The sequence below is a fragment of the Lonchura striata genome, chromosome 5, assembly GCF_050655825.1.
Source record: "Lonchura striata isolate lonStrDom1 chromosome 5, ASM5065582v1, whole genome shotgun sequence".
Lineage (NCBI taxonomy): Eukaryota > Metazoa > Chordata > Aves > Passeriformes > Estrildidae > Lonchura > Lonchura striata.
In genome coordinates this window covers 26,811,513-26,835,928 of record NC_140707.1, presented here as the reverse complement: position 1 = coordinate 26,835,928, position 24,416 = coordinate 26,811,513, and the positions used below count along the sequence as shown (strand labels likewise).

Here is a 24,416-nt window from a genome sequence, read left to right as displayed (position 1 = left end):
TAAATTAAAAATTTATTCAAAAGAATAATGGCTGTGTTCCTGGATGAAGAACACACCTGCAAATCTGTTCCTTACATTGAAGGATTTTATGGATTATTTGATGCATGGGAAATGTAATGGTTTAATTATGATGAACTTTTAGAAGTGCCTTCAAAATTTTAGGCTGCTTTTAATAGATTTGTTATAACCGTATAAATCCTTCTGTTTTAAAAAGCAAATCAGAAAATTCAGTATTCTTTGTGGGTGGTTCTGTGGTGTTTCTCTTGCATCTTTCAGCTCTGCCTTTTCTCTCTCTGTGCAGAGCTACCAGGATCTACAGGAATCTAAGCAATTGACTGAAAAATCATCTCCTGGAATTAGTAGACCCCAAGAAACAAATGACTGCCAGAGAATTTCTTATTGAACATCACGGTTGGCAGCCAGCTGTGTGTGTGGAATGACATTTAATCACAATTATTGCAGTGTCACAGAGGTGGCTGAACTTGACCCCGTGTTCCCTTAGGGTTTTGGATGCTGCTGGAAGATTGTTAATACTCCTTTAAAATGACTGGTGGTTCAGGGCCCAGAGTAGTGTCTTGGAGCATAGTTTTGCCATGAGGTCGTGTGTTACTCGGATGGATGCTGTTAATATGTTGGCAGATCATATCAATACGTTTTAGGCACATTCTAAACGTACACTTGAAATGGCAGCTTAATCTCAAGGGCTCTAAACTTTGACAGAAAGTCATAATTTGATATTTCTTATGGTAGTTTAGCCATGAAATGGTGACTTCCAGAAGAGAACCCTTCCAGGTCTGCTTCTCATAAAGTCTTGCTCCCTTGTACTTAGCTTTGTGTTGCAAACTTATATTTATTATTAGTCATTGTACAGCTCCACATGTAAAACTAAATACACACATTGAAATATTGGCAGTTTAGAAAAGGATCTGCAGAAAATATATGTATTATGGTTTAATGGCCTAAATTTTTCTGCTATTTATAAAGCCTAAAGGAGTTAGGATTCTAGAATTCTTTTGATTACTAAATTTGTGTAATTTAATATTTTTGATATCTCAGTGTTGGAGATATAATTCATGCTTTCCTCTTTGTAACTGCAACTACTTAATATTCAAGCTTTTACATATAATGTTGGGCCTTGCAATGTTAACAACTGGAATTTCATTTATTATTCAAGTCAATGTGCAAAACAATTGTTCTGCCTCTTTCTGACTTCTATCACTGTTTTCAGAAATGTATTGCATGCTGTTAGCAAGCACTTGCTACATATAGTTTGAATGCCCCAGTAAGAGCTGTAACATAAATAATTTTATGTCTGTATTAACACTGGAATAGCACACTGGGTGTGCTCTCAGGCACCAGAATTTTGCTTCCTCATGCTGTCCTGCAATTATATACCCGAATTATGGTACTAAGGTACCTTTCCCGTGCAAAGGCTGTGGCCTTCAGTTGTGCCACAAAATGTTACCATCTCTCAAGTCTTTTTCACCAATAAATCCTTGTTCTGGAAGTTACCTGACAGAATCCGAGATTTCACTACAAGATAAATAGGATTTCTTTTCCCCACAGCATCAAAAGACTATTCCCAGGCTTTTGGAGTTGGAAGCATATGAGCAGGTGAAAAGTAAAGCACACATCTGGCAGCTGTTACCCACAGCAGAGTTGGTTATCCAATTGATAGTTGATTACTTTTTTTTAATGTTACATAGATCCACTGTATTCCTAATTAGGAGCTGTCCTGTAAGGTTTGAAGCATCTAACATATTTCATGGCTTCATCTTAACTTCTCTTACAAGGAGCTTCTTTGCTTGTTGAGTGCTTAAGTTTGAAGTCACATTTTGAAACAGAAGGGTTTTGGACACTAAGCCACCTTGAAATGCCTCTTGGATGCAGGCCTTCAAAACTGATTATAACTTTCTTGAGCCATTTTCTCTTAACATTACCTTGTTTAATTCAGGGCAGGTGAGTTCAAATGATACAGCAGAACTTTTAGCCTTGTGATAAACAATTAGAATTTCCACTAACAGCCAACTTGACTGCTGGAATAATTGAAATAATTATCCTCATAATTTTCAGCCTGAAAACTGTCTATTATGTGGTGAGGGCACAAAGCTGAAGCTCTTTAAGCATAGTGTGGATTTCAGTTTGGAAATTCAATCTGTATAGGCTTTTTTTAAGAAATAGAGGATTAAGCATTCCTGTATTTCATGGCATATATTTAGAGAGATTTTTGTATTTACAGAAAGGCTCTCTCACCATAAAATTAAAAGCTGCCTGTGGCTTTCTGGACTCTTCATTCTTTTCTTCCAGGGACACTTGAACTTTCCATCATGCTTAAAGCAAACTAAGAAGTCAAGTTGCCATAGCTTTCAAGCGTCACCTCTTTCCCTCAGCAAATACTTTCTCTCCCCTGGAAATGGAAATACCTCTGTTTGCTGAATTCCTCTGCTTTCACCTTGGGAATGTTAACCTGTCATGCAGTTTCTCTTCCTTGTTTCTAGGCTGTAATATATGAAGGGTGCCTGCCTTGTTTCTGCCCCCAGCGCCCCTAGAAAATGCAGCCATGAGCTGAATGTGGAAAAGCTTGAGGGACGATGACAAAGCTGATTTCTGTGAAAGCATCTGTCAACTATACCTTTAAATAATTAAAGCAGAGGGTCATAATGGAAACCCTGGTGAGAGCACTTATGCCAGCTTCAGATCTTTCTCACGGTCTTCGTCTTACTTGCCAGCACTGATGAAAGTGCCTTTCAGACACACTGATTTTAGCAGAAGGGAGCTTGAAAAGTAATTTTGGGGGGACCAAGAGAGGAGGTAGGCCAGTTGCTCAGGTCTGGTATCACTTTTGTGGCATTTGCATTAAATCACATTATCTGTCCAGGTCCGTAGTTCAAGGTATGGGAACTTCTTCCCCATTTGTATATTTATCTATCTTGGTTTGCTTTTTAGTCCCTTTCACTATTTCATTCTATTCACAACTGAAGAACTAAGGATGCTGTCAAAAATACCAATATTGCTTTCCTGTCATGGAGGAGTTTTTAGAGAGCTAGAAATGTGGGTATTTCTTTATGGAATATTTAGAGCCATAGCCCTTATTCAGTTGCTACACAATTAGCCTCCAACTCTTTGTGCACTACTACGTCAGCTGTGTAATGCTGCATAATGTCTTTTTCCTTTGGTGTGGAGGCAATATTGCCTTTTTAATGCCTTGTTTTGCTTCTTTGGGTCAGGATACTTACTTGGCTACCTTCAGTATCCAGAAGTTGCTCCCTAAGGAAGAAGTCTATGAGCTAAAAAGTTGACCAAGTCCAGTTTTCTGCAGTATTATAAGATGCACATGCTCTAAAAGTCATGATACAATGTTTTCTGATCTTTAATGGGGAAGGCAAAGTGATTTGTAGCAGTGCTTCTGAAATGAAAGGAAAAAAAAAAAAACCAACAACCAGAAAGCCAGGTAATACATAGAGCTCTTGAATTACTTTGTCAGATGAAGCCAGAGAATAGTGTTCAGCTAGCCCAAACAAGAGAAACTATTGGGAGTAAATATTGCTACTTGTTTAAAGAAATATTACGTATTTAAGGAAAGTAATTATTAAAATTATTTATTTTAAAAAAAGACTATTTTGTTTAGAAAGAGTAATTGAGGTTTGAAAACAGCATAGCAGAGGAATAGTCTATTCTTGGCAATTTTTCAGAAGATGCATTTTATAGTCCAAGAACTTTTAGTAATTTTCTTTTAATGTTTGGATACTAAATAATTTAAATTCTGCTGCCTTAAACCCACTGTTACAAGAAAAGTGGGATAGTGATGTAGTGAGTGCTTAGACCAGCTGTATAAAACTCCAACTGCAAAACCAGTTCTACTTGTATTGTGACACTCAGTTTCTAGAATGTTTTTCTGCTCCTCTGTTAAAAGAAAGCGTCTCCAGAACTGGCTGATAAAAAAAAATGACACGTTTTTCCCTGGTTAAGCCTGATGTAAAGAAAACTGCAAAAACTCTCTTGATTTCTAGTGTTGGGTGATGCTCTTACTGCACATGCAAACTCACCCCTTCATGACTGTTGTGTTGCTGTGTTGGGGTTTCATGTTAATGATGAAGCAAATTGGAAGCTTGTGAACTATGTGGGGAGGACTGATAAATTTTCTGCAGTCCACATCTCTTGGTCATGCACTTGTTTTAAATGTAGCATATTCATTTTCCACTTTCTTACTCAGTACCTATCACCTTTTCCCTGTTAATCCATGCCTGTTCTCAAAGGAACCCATACCTCCTTGCAGGATGCAATAACATTGCTTTTTGTGAGTAGCTAACCTTTCCTCTTGAAGCATCTTGACGTCTGGTTTGCATTTCTACTGCAATCATACCCTTGGCAAGACCTTACAGGCCTTTCCTGCAATAATTCTGGTGCTGTATCCTAAATGACTTTTGATTCATTGTGTGCTATGTGTTTTGGTACGCTGCCTGTAATTTAAATCATTTTTACAGACTCTAACCTCCCAGAAGAGCCAGGTAAGTGTGATAGAAGCCTTGCCTGTGTAGCTGTATAGTAAACCTATTTTTCCTAGTATCAGACTATCCTGCATTGTATGTGAGTTCTCTTGTGCAATAAATCTGCTTTCCTACACGGGAGCCAGAAGACAGCATTTCTTTGACAAGGAGTCATGGAGCTGGTTAAAAATTATGCCATTGTTTCCTTCAGGAAGCACCAACTCTACTTTTCCTTAGGAGTTGGAACAAATACATATTAACAGGAAGCTCCATCTGATAGAGCTAAGCTAAGACAAACAGAGCATTTGCACTTTGTTGAGGGGATTTTGATGGTAAGGGACAGCTGAGAACAGTGAGCTGTCTACAGGCTTGACCTGTGTTGGACATAACAGAGAGGAAGCATGTTGGGCAGGAAACTGCTGTAGCCAGTTCCTGGAGGGAGTTGTGCTCCTCTGCTTGAATGTGAGTGTACCTCCTCTTCTGCTGGGCATCCTCCTGCCACAGAGAGGCTGGAAGATGGGGAGGGGCTGTACCCCTCCTTCCTTCCCCTGCCTCAAAAACAAAACAGAAGAAGAGATGACAAATCCTTAGAGGAACATCATGCAAAGAGCCTGCATGGCCAGAGACTTAAAACCCTACTTTTTAAACATTTTTTTAATTTTATTTTTTTTATTATCAGCACTAAAGTACTTTCTATGTATTTATTCTTTTTTAAACTTGCTTCATCTTCAGGTATGGTTTGTGTAGGTTGCTGGCCTCTTAATTCCTTACTACAGTGATTTTTCGCTTTTTCATGCTAATGCATTAACAGCTACTGCAGTTTATAAAATTAGTGCCTAATTAGGAGTGTTAAAGTTGGCTTAAGGTATGGGCAAAGAAGAATTGAGTACAGAGCTCGTTCTTTCTACCATGTACTTTCACCAGACCATTCACTTAGAGATATTTTTTTTTTTTTTTGTTAATTGAATAAGTGATGGAGGACCTCTGGTGTCCACCAGCTGGATAATTAAATGCTTATTTAGCTTTCCCTAAGTAGCCTGGCACTGTGTTCTCATAGTCCTGACAGAGTTAGTGTTCTTCAACTATTCAGTTCAGACTTGCTAAAGGGTTCAGCATAAGGCCTACACATATGGGGTATTTACTTGCATGACTTTCATTAAGGATGAAAGTTTTCTCTGCTTTGCGAAATCCTGCTTCTTTTAAAAAAAATAATCCCTGGGCTTCTCAGCTTTAGGAGCACTGGTTGGTATTTGTACTTGACACTATACCTTGATGATCTCATAAATTGCCATCCTGTATTGGATTCATAGCAATGCTGTTTATGTTCATAGACTTCTTTCTTCCTTTATTTTACAAGTTTTTACCTGTTCCCCTTCTTTTACCTTTTCTTAGATTTTTTTTTTCCCTCAAGCAGTCTCAAAATACATTGAGTGAAAGAACAAAAACCTGGTGCCCTGCTGCAGTAAGAAATTATTTGATATGGGTTAGTTCTGAATGTTTTCTTGTTTGTACTGTGGAAATGACTGTGATACTGTGTGAGGTCAGAGATTTATGTTGACTTGTAGTAGTAAAAGCCTGGTGAAGATTTTCATAAGGATTTTTCTGATGTAAATTAAGGAAGGAGTTACTTTGCTGGCATGGAATGCAGCAGAATATATGACAAAATGAGATAATCTTCAGTGTGTCACTTACCTGAAGTTGTCTATCTAAATCCACACTGCAATGATGGTATGTGTAACTTGGAATTCTGCATGAAAATGTCATTTTCTGATACCGCTGACCTTTTAGTGCATAGTCTGAAAAGTATCAGCAAGTATTAGCCATGGGGATGAAAGATGAAATACTGATACTGTCATATGTTTTAATGAACTATCGTGAGCTAGATATGCAGGAGCATTATAGTTTCCAAATTATGATTATTGAGATAAGAATCTGCCCAAGTTTAATCTGCATACTCATGTTGTTCATTCTCAATGTCATCCTTCCAATTCTTGTAAAGTTTTATACTTAGAGGAGGTTAAACTTTAAATTGCATTGTTTACTTAAGAAACGTGTCACAATTAGAAGTTAATGGCAAAAAAAAAAGTTACCTACTCCGTAAAAAAATCCACAAATTAACAAAATCCAACAAAACAAAACCACACTTGAGTTACAGGATAGATGAATGATCATGTATGTGGCTGAACAGAGCTGTGCATTCAAAGAAAGACAATCTAGTTGTGTAAAAATAAGGGCAGACAGATTCAAGAAGGGGGCTTAGGTAGAATGTTAAGTACATAGAAACAGACTAAAGAATTTTTTCTTTTTTCTCAGAATATTTCTTTTTTAGTTACAGTTGTTTTTCTCCAGTAGACACCTAGCCCTTGACCTCATGCCAAGCAGAAAAAAGCACAGATGCTGGTAACTTCTTTTTAGCTGGCAGTTACCAGCTAAAATAATATTCCCTATATGTACCAATAGTTGGATATCTTCAAGACGGATAGCTGTAATGAATAAAAATGGTTAGAAAAACTGGACTTAAGGCAGCTTGTGAGATTGAACAAGGAAAAACTGTCTTCCTGGATGGTTAGAGCTCAGGTTGGTATAAATTGAGCTGAACTTTGCATGTTCCTATCTATTAAATGTATTTAAGGTCTCAGTTTATGGCTAAGGACAACCTTTTCCTGGTTTATGGAAACTTACATACTGTGGATATGTAAGAAACACTCCAAGAAGGAATGAAATCTACCCACATTTTAGTGCTGGTTTTGATGATAACAGCATGCACATGAGACTCTATTAATCTGGTGACTAAGTACTTCCAGCATGTCTCATGCACTGTTTTTTCAAATGTTCCTGGTCATATCACTGGACATATTTTATAAACCTTTTATCAGTTCTCCTACCTGTGACATTCACTAAATTAGCATTGTTATCTCTCAGTAAGTAGTTTATTGTTCCTTTGATCATTCTACACATTGTCGCAAGCCACAAAAAAGACATGCTAATGTTCAAAAATCATAGTTAAATATAGAAAAAACTCAGCAGTTCAGGGCTGAAGGCTGCACAGTACCTGTAATGTGTCAAGTTCCTGCAGTTGACACTGAGGTCAGGGAAAAAGCCATAGGTCTGTCTGTAAGTCAAAATATATCGTAAAACAGTCATAAAACATTAAATCTACCTTTAGCTCTTAATATATTTCCTATCTTTTGTTACAACACATATGCTGGCTGGCCATGTTCCCTTGCTGGCTGAATGATTCTTTTGTGGAAATGCTCTAGTTTCTCAAACCTGTTCAAGACAAAAAAATCACTTAAATTGTCCGACTGACACAATGAAACAAGACAAAACTCATTTATTAAATGTTAGCCCACGTGAGCACACCTGTGCAGACACTGCCTCCTGTAGCTCTCTATACAGCAGTGGCTGTGTTGGTGCTCTTCTCTCCAGAGGTGGTGTGGCATGGACACGTCCCAGCTCCAGGCTCAGGATGTAAGGGAGCTCCAGGTGTGGCTGCAGTGCTGCCCCTGCTGCTGTTTCATGCACACAGAGAGCTCCACCTCTGGCTCTGGCTCCACCAGGGTGCAGCTGCCTGGGAAAACCGAGTTGAAAAGACAACCAGAGAAACTGGCTTTGAGTAAAATAGTGCTGTCTGAGAGGGCACGGGTCTCCTTGTACTGGTCCACCAAGAACTGAGTCCATGAAGGAAAACATCTGCTTTGTAATGTCCACACTGCTTTAACAGTGGTGTTGTGGTTCCACAGCAGGAAGTACAGAGTTGATCACCCACTGGCAAGATTCTTGGTTAAAAAAAAACAAACATAGCACTGTTAGATATGACTTAAACCACCAAGCTGAGCATTTTTGCATGCATCTACTGATGCAGTAGATGTGACTTATCTACAGGCAAGCAGATGCCACTTTCTAACCTGGAAGGGAAACATGAAAAATTTCACAGGCTATCTCCTCATCTCTGTTGCTTGCTTAGCCCCACAATCACAGAGTGAGATCAGAGCTGAGGAGAGCCTGAACTCATTCTGCTTCCTTTCTTGAAGATGGTCACATTTGCGCATAGAGGGTAAACAAGAAACAAGCAATGAGTTTCAGGAGATAAAAGACTCATGCTCTGCAAAAGATGAGGCCCTGTCTGACTGCTAGAGTGCTAGAGTTTAGGAAATTCCAGTGTTTGCTGGCTATCTTTCCTTTAGAGGAAAAATGCATATTAAAAAAACTATACCAGAGTGGAGTCAATTGCCCATTGGTCTCCCTGATACTTACTGGTTCAATGAAGAGTTTGCATCTGTATCAAGACAAGGTTTTTTTGTTGTGATTTTTTTTTTTTTTAAATCTCAGTAAAGTGATAGTAAGAGTGATAAGGTTATTTTGTGAAAATTGTAATGTTTGCTCTCCTGAGGCTGGCCACTTAAATTGCTCCAGGATGATTTTTGCATAAGCAAATTCAAGTTTGAGGCAGAGTCTGTCCCTGCAACTGTTGTCCACTCCTGTGGACTTGCCTGCTGCCTAGGCAGTAACTGGGGATCTGTGCTCCACTTTTGACTGAAGAAAGAAGAGATAACTGTCAAAAAAGAGAAAGGAAAAAGCTGCCAAACTTCCCATTTTCTATTTTACTGATGCCTCACTCCCTTCTTATACTTCAGAGGTGGAGAAGGGAGCCACTAATACCAAACAAAAACAAAGCTGAGTTTTGCAAGGCAACAAACAGTAGGCTCATGCCACAGGAGGAGGACACCATGTATATTTGTTTAATGACTTAATTTTGCACCTTCTGTTCCTGATGTGCAATTGATCTGAGCAAAATAGCAATGCCAGTGTAACAGGGGGAGCAGCTCAGCTGTGGTGCTGCACTGGCACCTTGTGGGTGTCGTCTCTGCCATGCCAAAGGAACAGAGGTGAAGCAGCAGTACCTGACCAAACATCTTTGTTTTGCTTGGCATAATGTGTTTTTGTGGTTATGAAGGTGTTTCATGCATCAGCCTGGAAAGAGTGCAGCAGTGAATTGTAAGAACTTTTCTGGGGGTGAAAAACAAAATTAGTAAGACTGAAATGGGTCCATGTGTTTGAAAACCCATAAAATAGGTAGGTAGTGGAATGAGTGGCACTTGATGCAGTTCTTACCTCAGCCATCAATTTCTCCAATAGAAACAAGCAAAAAGATTTGGCAAACAATTGACCCTAAGTTTATCTTCTTGTCAATTCGGGACATTAACTTTCAACTTCAATGCTTATTAAGGTTTGTGTTTGTTTAGGGAAGGGACAGAAACGGGATAGTCTTTGGTTGCCCCCTTGTGGTTTCATGTGCTGGCTGAGTTGAAAATTATATGATGTCTGATGCTGTTAAGGGATATAGTAAATGTGAATTGGTACTGCTCATCCCTTGGAACTCATTGTTTGCTTTGAACTGCTGATTCTATATTAGTACAGAATATTGGTCCAAGTGTATTGGACTTTGAATCCAGAGATCCTCAGCTGTCTGTGCAACTGACCCCATTTATTTTCACATGGTCATGTGTGTTGTTCTTATGCAGTTGTGAGAATATTGCAAACAGAAGGGCTGGATAATTAGGGAACATTTATGTTATGTTTCAAATTACTGACTCACCTTTGCATTCTCTTGCTTTGTCTGCACAGCTTACTTGTGCTTGAGAATGCCCAAAGGCAGAGATACAGGGTAAAGCAAGAAGAGTCTAGAGATGAATCAAACACTCACATACTTATATTTTACTTAGATAAAGTATATTTTTATATGGGTACTTGTATTGATATGTGATAATCTCTATCCTATTAATTTCATTATCTATTTGATTTTTGTGCCTAATTAGCTACAAACTTTATCTCCACTATTTGGTAGCACAATCTCAAAGGCTGGACTTGATAATCTCAAAGGTCAGGCTTGGTCTGAGAGGTCTTTCCCAACCTTAATGATTCTGTGATTCTGGCATCATTTTTCTGTGTGTGCTTTGGACTTGCATATGCTGTATCTTGGATCATTGCGGGGGGTGTAGCTTCTATCAACCTTAATTCAGTTTTGTTTTCTTGAGTGCTTGGTCTTTCAAAAGATTCACCCAAAGAAGTATTCACTTCTCAGAACAAAGGTAGAGGCCCTGGATTACTTCAGCTGAGCTATGCCAATCTTATGTCCTGGTTTAATACTTCTCTTGAGTTCAGTTTTATTCATTAGATCACTTCTTTTTTTGTGGGTTTATTTTTTTTTTTAGTTAAAAAAAAATTGCTAACTGTTTTTGAGATATATAATAGGATGGGTGATTTACTTACTGGATTTGGCAGCAAGTTTCAGTTGAATACAAAGGATTGGTGTTACTTGTCTCAACAGAATTGTGAGAAATAGCCCTAACAACTAAGTTTGTGTTTAACAAGTGGATGGTTTCAATCTTGCTGATTGCTCATGCTGTGTTTTTAAAAGAAACATGCAGTTCTTTGGGAACTGGAAGCTGCCTATGGTTAATGTGTAGTGGATAGCATCTAGTCTGGGTGTGAAATGGTTTTCTTCCCACATGTGTTTGATTCCTGTAGGGAAGGTGAGCAGTCCTGTGGGGTGGTGGCACAGCTGAAGCTGCTCAGGGAAGGGCTCTGAAGGCACAGGCTGTAGGGCTGAGCATCCTTGCTCCCCACATGGGGGAAGAGGATTTTGGGGAGGTTACAGACAGCTGGGCTGTTTCTCTGGCTGTCCCAGATCTTATGTTGGAAACCGGGACCCCTTCCCTAAGGACAAATGTGTCAGCTCCATCCCTGGAAGTGTTCAGGGCCAGCCTGTGTGGGGTTCTGATCAACCTGGTTTAGGGATAGGTGACTGCCCATGGCAGGTGGAATCAGACCTAGGTTGTGTTTCAAATGCCAAATGTCAGGGGTCTTTTAGGGAGAAATTATAAAAGACAGTATTGCACAGCCTATTAAAGTTTGTCTTAGCTTTAATTTTTTTTTTCCCAGTTTATTGGGCTTTGGATCAGGAAAATATTTGAAACATGTTTGGGGGTTATATGGTGATTCAGCTAGAGTTGTCTTCAAAATGGGAAAAAGCAAGGAATGTTCTTTTCATGAGAGGCCAGGAAACAGCAAATCTTAGAGGTAGGCTAAAGCTAATGTTACCATATGGTTTCATTTGATAATGTCCAACCCAAAACCTCGGTGTCTGAAGAGAAATAAACTATCCAACAGGAAGCAGGATCATGCAACATTTACCAGATGTGTTTAGGGATAATCCAATATCAATGACATTTCAGTGTAAACAGACGATTTGTGATGGCATAATTATCTATTCTCCCTATAGGTTATTACACTGCATTACATTATTTTAATTATTTAATTTCTTTTCATTTGCAGCTTCCTTATTGTGCTGATATGCCTTATCTTCAGCGTGCTTTCTACAATTGAGCAGTATGCAGCTCTTGCTACAGGGACATTATTTTGGATGGTATGTATATGGACATTAATGTGGTTGATATGTGTTTGTACACAATGTGAAAATTCTGATCTCCTGAGCTAACACCATATCAAACAAAATGTTCCTTATGGTTTAATTGACAAGAGACTTTTCTCCTTTTCTCTAATGAGTCTGCAAACTACAGAAATTCAAAAGGTCATGGTAGCCCAAAAATGAAGTGGCTACCCTCTGTGGCCTATACTGAGGACACATGTTGCGTTTCTAACACGTACAGTTATTCTAATTAAGCCTGAATCCTTCCTATTGCTTGGGTTAATACTTTTTTGGGCCGTACTGAAGACCAGACACCTGGCCACAGCAGGGGAAAAAAGTAAGTGGAAGTCCTTTAATTTAGTTGATGTCATATCCAGCTTTGTTTCAAAAGTGGAAAACTCATGTCCATTAACTTTAAGACAACTTTCTCTACTTGTCTTATGCTCTTTCCCTTCAGCAGAGAAAACACAGTCACTGTGGTTATAGTCCAGCAGTGCTGCAGCACAATGTATCAGCAAATGCTTCAGGAGAATTTGTGTCCTGCCTGCCTAGATTTCATTGAAGAGCCTTAGTGTTGAGGTTGGAGAGGCATGATTTTAAACATCCAGACTTTTATTAATTTGTTGTACCTCACTAGTGAGATACTCCATGCTAAGTAATTGATTTCTTAGTGTTTATAGGTCAATGACGGTTATTTAACTTCTGGAAACACTGTCACTTTATTAACAAAATGCTAACTAGCAATTTAAATGTTTGTTTAAAACAGGCATTGTAGCAATGCTCCAGTAATATCATTAGGTGTATTAACACTATTCACATGAAAAAGTTCACTTAAGACCCCCATCAATTCTAAGAATTTTTGTCTATTTATCTATTAAATATGCTGAGGTTCTACACCCAATATGAATGCTGTAAGAATAAGAATATAGCTTATTAACTTTAGTGTCAATCATACTATTTCTGTATTAAATGCTTTCATTCCTGTATATTATTTTTAACCTAACTTGTAAGATGTGTGAACTCTTAGGTGTAACATAGCTAGTGCCAGCTAAGAGCATCCATACATTTATTTCTGCATTCAGTACAGGTTTTTTGGTGTGGGTTTTTTTTTTTGTTTTTTTTTTTTTGTTTTGTTTTTTTTTTTTTTGGTTTGGCATTTTCTCTTTTGTACAGATTTAATTTGTTTTGGGTTTTTTACTCTATAACTAGTAGGGTTTTTTATCCATAACTTTTGGCAATGTCTGGGATGAATTTAACTCCTGGTAATGTCTCACCCATCTTTGCAATATATCATAATATTGGACATGTGTGTTGTCTCAGTGAAACAACTTCTAGCGACAACATAACTAGTAAGGTTTTGTCCTCTGTCCCCACCCTGTGAAATCATGGAGCTTGTTTTGGTTTGTTCATCCTTTGTTGTCTGTTTCTGAGCAATCCAGGCAGTGTAAGGTGCATGCAAAGCATTCAGGATTGCACACAGTGTGTGGAATACCCAGTATGGATTGTATTTGTACTGTTCTGGATTATCTTCCTCTCTAAGTAAGGAGGGAATCGGTGAATGATGTCCCTGTGTTCCTGTTCTACATAGTGAGAAAAACTGGTTAATTTCTAAAACTGAAATCCTACTGGCATGGCTTTCATGGGAAATGAGCAATTGTCTGTTTGTTCAATATTGGCACAGTCTGATATTGTTTTCAGAAAGGATTAACTGTGGCAATTTTCATGAAATCTGTGGGGATTATGGGGAGCCAGCTGTCCAAAGCAGTAGATGGGCTAATGTGCTCTCTGCTCTATCCACTTTTGGTGGGACTTCCAAGGAGCTGTGGCATCTTGAACACTAATATAAATGTCAGAATCTCACTCCTGTTGGCATCTTCCCAGTGAAATTTCCTATTCTTCTACTTCTTAAGAGATTTTTCTTTGATTTTAAGGTACTCAACTACCTTAAAGTCAAAGAAGTTGTTTTACTTTTGTTTACTTTTTACAAGTTGTCAAAAGTAGATGTAACTGAATTCTTAGGGGGAGATTTAATCACAGAGGGCTGGCTGAAGAGAGACTGCAAAATAGAAAGAAGGAAATAAAATAAAGTGTAACAACAGCATGTAGGGATTAAGACACAAAACTGGAAAAGACAGAGTGCAAGCTTCCAAACCAAATGGTGCTGTAAGGAGAAATGAAAACTTAGGAGAGCGCTCTTTGTACTGCTCTGCAGTAGGAATTAATTTTTTTTTGCTGTGTCTATAGAAGGATTTAAAATTATTTGACAGTAATGATTTTTATTTGGAGCCAGACAGTTCAAGTAGGCAACATTGTCATTGTAGGCGAGCAAAGGAAGGCAAGCAGTTTGATTGACAAAATAATACTAAATGAGACAGAGCTCAAAGGAGCACCAGCAACCTACTAGGACTGTGGGAATCCTGAAGATGGCTTTTGCTTGGGCTTAACTGGGCAATGAGAATAGAGGAACTTTGGCCCTGCAGAGTTTGTGGTTTGAGACCTCAAGTAACCCCATGAAAGTGGAGTTGCATGGCACTGAAGATATGCATTAGGCAAAGAACAGAATCTGTTCCTCCTGACTGGAAAACTGATTAAACAAGACCATTAAAAGCACTCAAAATTAATAGCTATACTGCTTTATTTCCTCCAAATAGCCAAAGAACTTGGGTCTGACCCTGTAAAAGATCTGAGCACCTGCATAATTTCAGCAGGCAGTCTTTTTGAAAGCGGAGAACCTGGTCACGTTGAAGTTACAGATAGAAGCTGTGTGCCATTTTTCATGAAGAAGAATTTCATGCTTTACTAATACAATAATACAAGATATTACAATCACATGAAAATAAAAGCTATAAAAGTTGTTGAGATTACATGTTGTGACACTTTCAGTTTGAAACTGGGTGGAAAAACCCATTTTGTGTAGTATATAAAAATATATTATTTTGTAGAATATTAAAATATATTACTTTGATTATTTTTCTGGAGCTGCTTGTCTTAAAATATCACCACCCACTAGCACAGCATGAAACAGAAGATGTTATGCTATCAATAATTTAAAAGCATTAAAAAACCTTTCTATTTCTCGTAAAAGGAAGAAAAACAGAAGCTTAGCATTGGAAAAATAAACAGGGGCAAGTTTATATGTGTTCCAAGTGGTGTTCCAGATTTAGACAAAAAGCTTACAATTAGCTGCTGAATCTTTCTCTACTTGTCACCACACTTCACGAGGCAAAGAGCCTTGATGAAAGCTATACCTAAATGCAGTTGTAATGGGAGATTAGGAGAGAATTGGCCTTTTGTTCGTTTCCAGAATGCAGTGAAAACTGTTTAAATTTGCATGTGTTTATTTTCTCTTTTTTTTTTTTTTTTTTCACTAGATGGTGCTGTCGGAGGGTGTTTGACTCCAGTTACTCGCTGGCACTTGCCCAGCGTGAGCTGGAGTCTGAGCCAAGGCTGTGAAAGCATCATCATTTTGAAGAGTCTTGTGTACACTTGGCCCTGTAAAATAATGGTGCGGGAGAGCTTTTGCCATGACTCATAAAGAGAATGTGGTATATCAGGGTAAAAATTGATTTTGAGACTACAATGTCTAAACTATGGAAAAAAAGTAGTGCAGAGATGTATGTTCCCAGAGAGGCCATATTTTTCTTTTATTTTCATAAGCAAGGATTTTATAGTGCCAGAACACAGCAGAATGCTGTTATCTCAGCATGATCTAAGAAAATCCAAGTGCCTGATCCAAGGGGATTAAGTATTCTGCTGAACCAAGGGATATTTGGTGTGCCTGAAAAAGCTATTTTCTGGTAGGAATCTCATTTCAATATTGATTCCTGCCAAATAAAAAAAAAAAAAAGAAGAAAAAGCTGTGTTTTTATGATGAAAGTATAAACTCTTTCCAGCTTTCTGTTTTAAGTTCCTTTTCTACTTTAGCATACTTTTTACTGAAGAGATTAAACAATATTTAAACTTTGAAAAAGACAAAATAAGATAAAAAGGCAATTGTTTTATTAATATTTACTTTATTGGCATTGAAATTCCTCCTGCAATAATGAGAAACTGGCACAGTACCTAGGCCCATAGGAAATCTAAATTATATTGCTTTTTTAATATAATGTTTTGAGTATAAAACTTGGCTTTTGTTTGCTGGAGCTTTTTGTGGGTCTTTTGAGAAAGAAAGAGGAAAACACCTACAGCTTTTGCTTCTGAAGGTGGTCTTCACAGAGGATACACAGTTCAAAGGGGTCCCAGCAGTTTTCTTTTCTGATAATATCCCTTGCTTTAGAAGGCTAAAATGCAGACTCGCCATCTGCATTGGTGCATTTTCATCCTTTTGAAAAATTAAATGAATTTAATATCTGTAAATGCCTGGTGACAGCTCTACAGATTGATCTAGTCTACAGACTCTGAAGGACAACTGTAGCTGAGAAAGTGAAAAATTTGTGTGTGCAGCCTCAGCAATGTCCCCTGGTCTGACCCAAAGTGAGGCCAGCTGGTGTAAAAGATGTGTCTAGTGGATTTATGGTCTTTAATCTTTTTCCTTTGTTGGACCTGCAGAAAGACCTGTCCAGGGAGTCACTCACTGCAGCCTTTCCTTTCTGTCACTCCACTGACAGCTGAAGTGGAGAATCCCAGCTTTCAGTCCAAGTTGGCCTCTTTACATTTTAGTTTGTAGAAACAATGTCAGCTGTGATTGACTTGAAGGCTCAGAAAACATGATTAGAAATTAAAATTGCCCTCCCCTCTTTTAATGAGGCAACTGTATAAGGAGTAGCTGGAAGAAATCTGCACCCAGGTGTTTCTGGCTGCATTTCAGCCCCTGATTGTGATGTTTATGGCTGGGCTGTGCTGGCAGACTGCAAAATCTGCTGCCTTGGTTTGAAATGTTGCTGGTAGTAAGATCTTAACTTGTTCCAGCTGTTCTCAAAGCAATCCCTTGTCAACTCCCCTGGCCTGCAGAAGAGAGTTATGCACTTAATGTAAATGTGATGTTAAAAGGATTTAATTCATTTGGTTCAGAAGGTTGCGTGAACATGCTTAAATTCTGCTTTATTGCTTTATGTCCGTTCTGAGCAGGTCAAAGGGAGCCAGATCAGATGCTCCTTAAGTGGAAATAAGGCTGTCTGTCCAGGACAGCTGAACCAATTTCACTAAATGGGTGCTTTCTTATTAAAAAAAAAAAAAAAAAAAAAAAATTAAAGACAAGCCTCTTGCTCTGGTTTGGTGTAGATGAAATCTGACTTAAGGGGGAATGAAGAGGCGATATGGAATGAAAGCATGCTAAGACCAGTAAGGGAGAGATGAGCTGGTTTTGTTTAGACATGTGCTAAAAATCAAGAACTTGTAGAAGGGCACTGGAGTTTCCCTTTAAAATCTGCAGAGGGCAGCATTGGCCCATGCTGTGTTTTCCTGGGGTGGCTGCTTCTGACCTTGGATGGTGTCCTGAACTAGATAAAAATACATTTTGGAAGAAGTGAACTCTTAATAAAGAAATGTTTTTCCACATGGGCTTGGGGAATTTTATAGGAGTAATTAGCAATCATAATTTGTGGAGAGAGAGATGGGAGAAAAGGGCCATGTAAACATTGGTGCCAGAGAAAACTCTGGCAACTTTGTGGTGGAGCCTCAAAATTCATGCCATTTGGTCCACTTTATTGCTCATCGTGTGGATGACTTTTAGAAAAAAAAAAAAAAAGGAGAACAATTAATGCTTTCAGTGAAATGAATTGGGCAAGTGTTTGCATGGAGGAGAAAGAAAAAATTCTCAAACTTGTTAAAACACAGAAAGACTTCCAATATGTTATGCCCTGCCAGGTACACTCTTGGTATTATTAGATGTTTCCTATTCAGTTGGGATAAAAGAAGTTTATTTTTTTAAAGTTCTTTAAAGTTACATCAAGAATGGCCTTTAAATGTATATGATAAGAATAACCAGCTGTTTGTATAGAAAAACCCCTACATTTCTTTTTACATGTATTAATACACTTAATCTAGAAGATCCACATTATGGGTTTGAATTCTTATTTTAGTCTGCTACAATGGAGTGGCTTGGATGTAGAAAATTTATTACTTCTGCCTTTTCTACAAAGGCACAGAATCCCTTCTCTGGGATTTCTGTACCAGGAGTTGTATGGTGGCATAACTGAACACTGCCACTTAAAGTCTGCAACTGCATCGTTGTGCAGGAAGGAATTTAGCATTTATCCCCATTGGGATGAGGTGGCTGTGAAGTACCAGGCGTTTTTTGGGACTCAAACGGGCTCTGGGAAGAGCGACCTTCCCTGATGTCACTCAGGGTGGGGCTGGTGACAGATTGTGGGCCAGCACAAGCCACTGGTGATGGATCGGTGCTGTCTGCTGGCTGCTTGGTGGCCCCCATGATCTGACATGGTGATCTCCCTCCCTGGCAGCCCGGGGGTCTCTGCCAGAGACCAAAATGAGCAGGGTGCCACACTGTCCTTTTGCACAGAGCGAGCATCACCCCAGCTTGTCATGCATGAGCTGCAGTAATGTGAAAGTTTTCAGGAAACACTGCTTTTAAATTGCATGCAGGGTTTTGATAAATAAGAGATGTTCTCTGGAGTTATGAGTTTTTCACCTGTTCTCAAGAGCTCTTATTTGCCTTCATAATTCACAAAGTGGTTTGTTTATTTTTAAGAATAGGTACATTCTAATAAATTGTGTTCAAAGGTGCAGGTAACTAAATGTCATCACTGAAAATGGCATGTTTCATTCGCAGTTACGTTTGTTATTCACTTTTGTCAAGCTTCCTACCTAAGAGTTAAAGTTTGTCTAAGCTTTCCTGGGGTGTAAACCCACATCAAACTTGGAACATCATCTTGGTAAACTCCAAAAGCAGCATAGTAAACGTATTTTCTTTGAGATTATGCATATTTCTCACTATTTATTATTTTAATAAACAAGCAGAGTAATGCAAATTCCATCTAGGAAAAGAAATTTTAAAACTGTGGAATACTGCTGTGTGCTATAGCCAAGCAGTGAAAAGAAAGATTTTTAAATTTAGGGTTTATCTGGATTAGTGTGTAATGTTTGCAGTGACAGGTGTTTCCTTTATGCTTTGCCCAAATGTCTGGAAAGTAGTTTGTCATTAAGTGCTACATTCAGTGTGTATCTCAATTTCAGTAGAACTGGAGGGTCTCTGGCTTTGTTAGGTCCTTGTTTTCACATCTGACCTCAGCCAGCTGGAGTCTATTGTTTTAAGCGTAATGTAACAGCTGACATAACATAACGGATATCAAGCTGAAAAACTGAAACGGTGCAGTGAACTGAGGCAAAGGGAGGGGAAAGGGAGAAGCTGGGAGGAGAGACGGGCAAAACTAGCTTCATGATTCAAAGTGGGAGCTTGCTGGCTTGTTTTCCCAGGGGGAATTAGCTAGGAAATAATGGGATGAGTCTGTTGAAGTTCTATTTGCAATTGATTACATATGATAGACTACTGAGACAGGTTTGAATTTGCCAGCTGTCACTTGCTGGTGGCTCTTGAATGGCTTTAAGTGGCCCTTGGTAGGCAAAACTGGAATAAACTCTGCAGGTGTGGTGTAACTGTAGTGCAGAAAAGCAGCGAGTCTCAGTGCCTAAGAAGAAGGGAGGTTCCAGGAGTTAGTAGAGAGAAAATAACTTGAGTGTATTAAGAACTTTATTTTGCAATGTTGGGTTAAGTGGGTTCAATTAACTGGCTAAAAGTCCAAAATCAACTGGACTTCTCAGTGGCTTTCTTTTTATTGGCAGTTTCTAAAGTAAACTTCTGTGAGTTTGTTTTCTAGAAGGCTTCATTATTTTGCTTCTTGACTTCTGTGTTTGACAAGAGCAGAGTGCATCTTGCCACTGAGATCTAACTGCTCTTGGAAAGGCAATGAGTAAGTGAACATCCGGTTAGAAATTTGCCCTGCTGTGAAAAAAGTGACAAATATCTGACTGTGCACAGATAGAGAACAACAACATGGGCGAATACTCTTATTTCTTCATCTGTATTTATGTATATGCTTCTTTACATGTGTAGTTATATACAGAATGTTTATTTTTTCATCAATAACTTGAAGAAACAAGTACTTCTACCTGGATTTCATTTGTATTCAGTAGAGCCTCTGGCAATTCTGCCCTACTGAGAGTTTATTCCATGGCTTTAGACAAGGGGGTAATGCCTTCCAGGGAGGGAAGAAAGCAAGACTGTGTGCTGGTTGTTCTTTTCTTAAATGTACATATGCAGAGACAACTAAATTATGTTCTAAGTTTTTAAGTGAAGTTTTTACGGCATGAGACTTGCAGTTGTGCAGTGTGTTTAACTTTGTGTGTATGAGTCGTCATCATGACTTCAGTGGAGCTTCCTGTGTGCATAAATATTAACAGGATCAGGATGTAATAGGAAAGATTTCTTCAACAGAGTCTGCTTGTACTTAAGGGTAACCTAGGAAGCATGAGTTTGATTTATGTAACTGCAAACTGTATTTATCTTGCATTTAATGTTTTAAATGTGTTTTTATCTAATTTACTTTTATTTTGTTGGTATAAAAAATGTCATCATGACTGAAACATGAGTTGTGTTAAACTTGTCTTGCACAAAGAGTTTCTAGGATTGCTCCTGTTGTACTATGAGGCCCAATTATGCTTTATCTCAGTAATTAGAAAGGCCTTGTGAAAGTTTATGAGAGCTGTTGATTCAGTGGCTAGCAGTATTTAGCATGGGCATTTACATTTTATCTCAGCTTATAAAAGAAATGAATTTAATTGTCAAGCTCAGAACATGTTGTTTGTACTGAGCTGCTGGAGAAGTCTTCATAGCCCAGAGAACTGCCACGTGCTGTTTTCCTTTCCATGTGCTCGTGGCATGTCCTGTGCCTTAGGAGCAAACAAGGACGGGTGCCCATGTGCCCTGACAACCACAACAGTTGGAGACTGCAGCAGAGTAAGTTCTGTAGGCTTCCGAGTTCCCTCTAGGGACCAAATACTGGGATAAATGTCCTAAAACCTCTGCACTGCTCAGCTATCCCCACTGGTCACTGATTTCAGGGACCTGTACCTTAGTCTATTGCTTACATCAGGTATTTCCACCTAACCCATTGGCTAGGAACATATTTTCAAGATGTTGGGGAACCAAGAGCTGTTACTGGCGCGCAGAAACAGCTGGACTTTGAAGTACTAACAAAATAACCAAAATGCCTGTTTTCACACCCAGTCTGTGAAAGCAAGCTATGTGCTGCCTCACTTTGATGGTTTCCCTTATGCTAATGACACTGAGGCTGGCCTCTTTTTTTCCTCCAGCATGTTGTTAACATCCTTATTTAGGGACCTTTCAGAAACTCTCCTTTTCGTCGTTATTTTTGTCAGTCTGACAGGATGTGTTCACACGTGGAACGCATGCAAAAAGGAATTGATTTACTTGTCCTTTATTCCTCTGCAGCTGTTCCCCAGGTCAAGGTGAGAAAGGGTGTCTGCTGTAGAGGTGATTTGTCTGTTCCATGGTTCCCTGCAGCACGGGTGGGTACAATGCATTTAGATGCTGTTTTGGCTGCAGCACTGCAGACCAGTTTTAGATTGGACTGCATGTGTGTGATGACTGACCTCCATCTGGCCCAGAGGCAGGGAGCTCAACAGCTACCTACCAGGAGCTGCTCCAAGTCATTGATTTAGTATATGGAGCTTGGAATGAGTTATACTCAGTGGCCAAGGCTGGGGGAGAGGGAGGAGAGAAAATTAAATATTTACTAATCTTACTTCTGTAATGCCTTACAAACACGAGTGTGATTAACCTCGCAGCATTCTTGGGAGGTGAATATTAGCAGTTTTATGTGTAAAATCGAGTGATCCATAGCTTTTCCATTCTAAGTTGGCTTTGTGAGATAAATCCTTCAGAGAACCCAGGCTGCACTTTCAAGAGAGGGCTTCAGCCTGCATAAACTGGCACTGCCACCTGAAGAAATGATCCTGCTGCTCCATTCCTTCTGCCAACACAAGCATTTATGCAGCTCTGTTGTCAATTGCCTTGGAGAACCCAGATGGGTTCAAATTAACCTTTTTTTTGGCCAGATGAGATTGCTTCTTTTGGCAACAGTTCTTGCTTAAACTGTTTGTGGAACTGTAGAGTAAGATTTGTTAGCTTTTGATAGTTAAAAGTGTGATGGAAACTTTATCTGCAACACAATTTACAAGCAGGCTCATGTGTTATTCTTCTGAGAAAGGACATTATTGTTTCCATTGCAGCTCTGCCTGAAAGATCAAGTACAACACCTAGTAGAGTGTGGAGCCACATGCTCTGAAAGATAGCTCCTACCCTCATAGGCCTTGCAGCCCAAACAAAGTGGTTGAAAAGGTAAGGGGGAGGAAGTTCTGAGTGGGCTCTTGTACAGTCAGGCACTGAGGCAGAGAAAACACAACTTCCAGAAGTCTCAGCTTTGGCCTGCTCTGAGCATTCTGGTTCCGTGATGGGCCTCAGCAGTCACAACATTGAAAAGGAAAATATATTTAAATATATTTAACAACTTGTCTCATTTCTCAACTTAGTACTGTGAAGGTTTTTTGTTTTTTGGTTTTTTTTTTTGTTTTTTTTTTTGTTTTTTTTTTTTTTTGTGTTTTTTTTTTTTGTTTTTTTTTTTGTAGTTGTTTTTTTTGCCCCCCAAAAGCTGAGATTTTGCTTGTTATTTTATACACTGGAGCTTGTGCCTCTTGTGTATTTATTTGAGTAATGGATTAAGCAGCATTTAATGTTTACTTTTAATCTGTTTTGCTGCAGGACAGCAGGACTGTAGCCTGACAGCTGATTGAGTCCAACTTAGCTGAGGTTAAGTTTATCCTGCAGGTCTAGACCTGCCTACCGTAATCCAGAGCTGGTGATTGAACCCGAGCTGGCAGCTAGGCCATCTCTACAAACAGAAGCTGTTTTGTTCAAACTGTTCAGCTAGAACAGGCAGGGTGCAGGTAGGTTTGCAGATGCACATCTCTCTGGAAATCTTAAGAAGCAGTCATCTGCCAGCTCTTTGCTGCAGCCCCTGCTTGGGATTTACCACTGCCCTGAACTGGGTTGCACTGTATTCACTTACACAGTCTGCTGCAGTGTTCAGCTGCCCCAGAAAGCCTTTTTATTTTTGCCACCAAAGATGGTTAAACCTACTGTGGTTGTAACAAAGAGGGCAAAGAGCATTTCCACAGCAGGTTACCGTTGTTCAGCTTTGTGGGTGGTAATCTCCAGGATGAGAAGTGCAGGAATGAGCAGCAGGGTGGGGTAGTATCTTCAATCTCTTTCTGTCTTTGAAGTGATGGTGGGCACGTGGTTGCACATGGCAGTGTAGCCTAGTCCCACAGGGTATAATTGTACTATTATGTCATCCTTATTATTAATACAATAACAGGCACATTTGGGGTTGAATTAGTGCAATTGTTTTGATAAAAAGGAAAAAAAAAAACAAACCTGCACAACCAAGCCCCAACTCCCACATATCTCAACACAGAATAGTAAATGTGTGTAGAATAGTCTCAAAACAGCAGCTTGCTTTATAGATTCCTAACATGTGTGTTTCTGTATGTATTTATATATATATATGTATATATAAACATATACATTTTTAAAAGGTCCTTGGACTTGAGTGTGATTTTTTAGATGCAATGACACGTGTTTTCATACTCACATGTTAAGATTTGACTCATTAGTAAAGCAGTTAAATATTTAACCACTGTGAGTCATACACGTTTTTAAATCAAACAGAGTTGAAAAGGATTTAAAGAAATAATTCTTCCCTTACTCCTAATTGTGAACTGTCTTAGGAAGTTGTTATCTCATCCACAAGGAAAAAAATTCAAGAAAATTAGGGGCAATGTTCTGACTATACAAGTCAACTTTACAATAGTATGTGCTTGCAAATACATTTATGATACGGTGGAGGCAATAGATCCTGGACCTTGTAGACCTTTTAAGCAGCAGAAGTTTGCAGCAGTAATTGAAATTAATAACTTTGTAAACAGAGACCTATATTTATATTTTGGCAACAGAGCTAGGAAACTCCATGCTACAATGTAGAAAAAATGCTTTCAAGTAGTATAGCAATAATGTGAATTTCCTTTCCTCTTCTTAATTGATTATGTCAGGTTAATGGCCGATGAGTCAGAGGTGAGAAGCTCAGCCATGCATCAAGTCACACAAAAATGCTCACTGTGTCCGTTCTGTCGAACAATTCCCAAAACAAACAGTCAGTCTGTCAATCTTTACTTTGTCAAGGTCAACAAACCGTAGTACTGAAATGCTAGTGAAGACATTAAGAGAAATTCTGATCAAGAGAATCTCCTGTTTCATGAGTTGATTCGACTTTTGGAAAGCAGCTGAACTCTGGTTTCTAAGTGTTCAGACACAAGGGAGTGTTGGCTTTCAAGTTCCAGGCAGCTCCATTTATTTTGTAGTTTATGTGCAGGGGTATTTCTGTCTTTAAAACCAAGTCATATCTTCATAATGTGTAATGAGCACTTGCAGTCCAGAAAGCAGCTGGGCTCTGGGCAGCAGG

At 38.9% G+C, this 24,416-nt stretch overlaps 1 protein-coding gene across 5 annotated transcripts in view; it reads left to right on the top strand.

The window, feature by feature from the left end:
- The window catches only part of KCNQ1 (potassium voltage-gated channel subfamily Q member 1), a 332,319-nt gene that overhangs the window by 28,458 nt on the left and 279,445 nt on the right, over positions 1-24,416 (top strand). For all 5 annotated transcript variants that reach the window (XM_085581509.1, XM_077784257.2, XM_085581510.1 and 2 more), the window contains exon 2: positions 11,826-11,916. In XM_085581509.1, the coding sequence (XP_085437635.1) occupies positions 11,826-11,916 (91 nt within the window). The remainder of the gene's footprint in view (positions 1-11,825; positions 11,917-24,416) is intronic.